Genomic DNA, 3,997 nt, shown 5'->3' with positions numbered 1-3,997 from the left:
TACTAGATCGATAGCTTTCTCTAGGCCTAGGGTAATACCCTCTAGCTCTCCGTTGTAGACTAGCTGGTTGTATCCTATATTAACCTTTTCCTGAGCTATAAGGCTAGCTCCTTTGTAGAAAGCTACTCCTACTCCTATACCCTTGCCTTTGCTAGTAGCTGAGGCGTCTGAGTAGATAGATAGGAGGTATTTGTCTTCTAATAGTTCTTTGTGTTCTTTTGCTTCGATTTCCTTTGACTTCTTAGATATAGTCGTCTGATAGAGTATTTCTGAGCTCCATGGCATAGAGGCGTAGTGCTTTATCTTCTCACTGTCGTCCGATAGTGTAGTTGAGATAGATCTAGTGATACGCTCTAGCTGCTTCCCTTGATTGCTAGCGATAGCGATGTTCAGAGGGTGGCTAGGAGCTAGTTTTCTTGCTCTAAAGGCGTATTGACGCAGGGCGTTGTTGAGTCTAGCTCTAGGAGGGTAAAGAGCTGCTTCTACCTCGCTAGGTATAGCTTGGCATGATATAATTGTCCTTGTTAGAAGCGGGGTATGCAGCTCCATAAGTCCTCTAATAGTTGTCGCACACGTAGGTGCGGGGTTGTGTAGCAAGAAAAAGTTTAGTGTATAGCTATTGCTTTTTCTTGTTAAGATGCTGCATCCTTGTTGCCGTTGCAGTGGCTTGTTGCTTCAGCTCAGCTGAAGTTATTGCTTCTGTGGCCTTGCAAAGGCTGCGATAATAGTTCATATAGTTATCGAAGGGATGATCTAGCGTGATATTTCTAGAGAGTTTAGCCTACTCAGACTTCAGCTGTTGTAAGCGCCTCATTAATCGAAGTTCACACGGACGTTTATCGTTTTTACGTATCCTGTAAAGACCATAGAAGCTACTAGAGCAGTAATGTCTTCTTAATCGCGCAAATAGATATTGCTACAAACGGCGCTGTTGTTCTTGTGGTCAGCCCACACAGTAAGAAGATCCGAGTCTGCTCCTTTATTCTTGAAAATACATCGACATATTTTAGGACTATGTTCGGACAACACTTCGCTAAAGGAAAAGATTTGAATAGTGATAATTCTAAAGAGATTCTCATGCCAGACGACAACGCAAACGCCTTAGAGGTTATCTGTAATATTATGCACCTCTGGAATGATGCAGTTCCACATAGAGAATCAGCACGAGACCCACAGAAACTGGATCGGACACGGCTAGTTATGCGCGCTAGACCGGTCTATTACATAGTTAAAGCTACTAATCAGGAGAATAGGTTTAAAATTAGGTCTATTCCTTATGCCTATGTAAAAAACTCCGCACACTCGATCTTACCTGCCTAGAGAAAACAGCACCTCTGGCACTTATAAGATAGCGAATCCTGCAGGTATATACAAGAGGATGTTAAGTTACTTAGTAACATGCTTAGGCTGAGTTGTAAAGTTTGCCTTCTCAAATAAGGTGGAGGGGCAAGCTCGCACAGTTCTGAAGAGGTCGACCCGCTCCCCATCAGCATGTTGGGTGAAAGAACCTGTTTAGCTGACACAATTAACCCAATAGTGTGGTGATGATGATAGTGGTGTGGAACTGCGTGTTGCATGGCGCTTTGCACTCCAAGTACCTAAGGCTAAAGTCATCCTGCAGCGAAGCAGAGGTAGATCAGCTAAATCAATTCTGGAACCTAATGTGCCAATAGCGGGGGAGGGGGGCTGACTCCTCTAGCGCTCCGCAGTCTCGCTTCAGATGGTAGATCTTAGGCTAGCGCCATACTGGTATGTAAAGTCTTGAACGATATGCTAGGAGCTAGATTTGGCCTCTACCCAAATTCAGCTCAAGCATGGCACCAGTCAACTTAACATTCTCTGGTACAGTGTACACCTACAGGATTCGCTATCTCACTAGTGCCAGAGGCGACTCGCCGTGCCACTTAGACGCGTCTTAACTATGCAAACCAGTGGGTCACGCTCTACGATGAAGCTCAGGTCCATCCTTAGGATAAAATAGGCATGCTTGTATTTTTTCGGATTCTTCGGTTTTGCGAGCTTCAGCTGAGGACATGAACTGCCTAGTCTAGAGCAAATCACCGTCCAGGACTGAAGTATAAGTATAACAGGGCTCTCCCTGACTCGACTGTCTATCTTCACCTCTCTAACAAGCCTCTTGTCCATCAAAAGACCCTACTACTGCATCTACATCAGGCAGACAGACCCCTGATCCAACCACCAAGACCCCGAGCACCTTAGCACCTACCTACCTCTACCATGAAGCTCATCCTCCTCATCGCAACCCTCGCGGCCACTGCTCTCGCTGCACCGCGTGCGAGCGGCGACATGGTTCCTGAGGCGAACATCGAAGCCCTCGCCGACAACTGCTTCCACCCTTCGCAGTGCTCGGCCGGCTGGGCCGGCAAGTGCGAGTGCTACTGCGGCTCGGTTTTAGGTTTCTCCCACATGAGCGGTGCCGGATGCGGCTTTCGACAAAAGAAGTGCTGCTGCAAAAAGAGATGAGCCGCAAAGCCACCTCTTCCCCTACCTCAGACTGAGGGCGTGCAGGGTCGTCACCAAGCAGCGGGAGGATGGTATGTGTGGCAGCCGCCGTACGGGGCCATCGGAGACTCGGGTTGAGCGAAAGTGTCTGTGGTACAATCGAGACGGGGAATCAGAGACTCAGGGATAATTTAAGAGATCCCACTCTTGTACATTCGTTTAGTTGTGTTCTTAGCATAGTTTGTCGTTGTTGGTACATAAAGCTGCAGTAATATATTGTCAAAGACTTAGCCATACTATCCATTTGGGAAGACATAGCAGAGTGTTGAAACACTAAACATTATCTCCCCCTCTCCCCCTTCGTGATGTACCACTGACCGAGCATTTCGTTCTAAGAAGCTCTAACTAGTGTACCGTAGCGGGCACGTGAGCTTAAGGATTACAATAGCTAGGGAGGAACGTGAACATCACAAAGACACAATATCAGAAAATTGAAAAAAATACTAAAGTTTAACAGTAAACACTTATATCAATCACGTCTGTTATTTTTCTCTATTATCTCATTTTTAGGATCTCATCCATCTGACCTTACTTACCCGATACTACCTACCCAAACTCATCTATCTAATCTACTAGAGACGACTCGGTTAATTGACCAACTCCTATTCCAACACACGAGTTAAGTGAACCTATCACCTCACAAATAGTAACAGATTTTGAGACTTTTTATTCATCTTTTCTCAAACATATATTAAAATACTTTAGACCTAACGCTTAATAGGTAACGATAAAGTCAAAATGCTAACGATATGTAGTTGTCAATAGCATTAAGAAGGGATAGTAAGCGGCTGCGGTGATTAACACGAGATTAGGCCATGCTACTAGTCCTTAGAGGACAATGTTTTGAAGATTCGTTACTTGGGCCTTGTTAGAAGCAGTCGATCTCGCTAGCAAGAAGGACGGCCAGCCCGTTCCGGTCATGACCTTGCTATGAATGACCGCACTAGATGGCGTTGCGAAGAAATATAAGGGTCATTCTTGATGACAGAATAGCACGCAGCTTTAGAGAGCGTAGTATCATAGTAAGCATAGCTACTATCAGATCTCTACTTTACCCTTACCCAGTGCTCATAAATATGGACTATCTGAACTCCTCATTATTCTTAAAGATTAAAATATAACTAGCATCTTTCTATAGCTTTAATAATTGCAGTGCTTATACAGAGAGCTATTTATTGTATAACTATACGACAGCTGCATCCCTAAAATATGCAAGCTCTTTCCCCTTCTAAGCGTGCGTGCAACGACAGCGTCTTTCTAGTAGCACTTATTCCGCTTAACGAGGTCTAGACTTAGACATTAGTATTCTGTATCATGCCAGTTAGCCTCTGTCCCCGGCTATACCCGCTAGGTAAGACCTGCCCACTCTATTCTTAGACGCCTCTTAACTCATAGTACTCTCTTTAACAAGCTAAGGCGATATGCGGCTACAGTTAGGTATATATGTTGTACAGCCACACAGCCACACAGCTAC

General features: G+C 45.0%; 2 protein-coding genes across 2 annotated transcripts in view; one reads left to right on the top strand and one right to left on the bottom strand.

The window, feature by feature from the left end:
- The window catches only part of COCSADRAFT_77869 (uncharacterized protein), a gene marked incomplete at both ends in the record, with an annotated part of 1,235 nt that extends 950 nt beyond the window's left edge, over positions 1-285 (bottom strand). The window contains one exon of the mRNA XM_007697161.1: positions 4-285. Coding sequence (XP_007695351.1) covers positions 4-285 — 282 coding nt within the window. The remainder of the gene's footprint in view (positions 1-3) is intronic.
- A 1,745-nt stretch (positions 286-2,030) lies between these two features.
- Positions 2,031-2,780, top strand: COCSADRAFT_32862 (uncharacterized protein). The gene has a single exon (XM_007696204.1). It carries the CDS (start codon positions 2,239-2,241, stop codon positions 2,482-2,484), a length of 246 nt encoding a protein of 81 aa, XP_007694394.1. The 5' UTR covers positions 2,031-2,238; the 3' UTR covers positions 2,485-2,780.
- Positions 2,781-3,997: the final 1,217 nt, after the last annotated feature.

Source organism: Bipolaris sorokiniana (genome assembly GCF_000338995.1).
Source record: "Bipolaris sorokiniana ND90Pr unplaced genomic scaffold COCSAscaffold_1, whole genome shotgun sequence".
Taxonomy (NCBI): Eukaryota; Fungi; Ascomycota; class Dothideomycetes; order Pleosporales; family Pleosporaceae; genus Bipolaris; species Bipolaris sorokiniana.
This window is presented reverse-complemented; position numbering and strand designations above follow the sequence as displayed.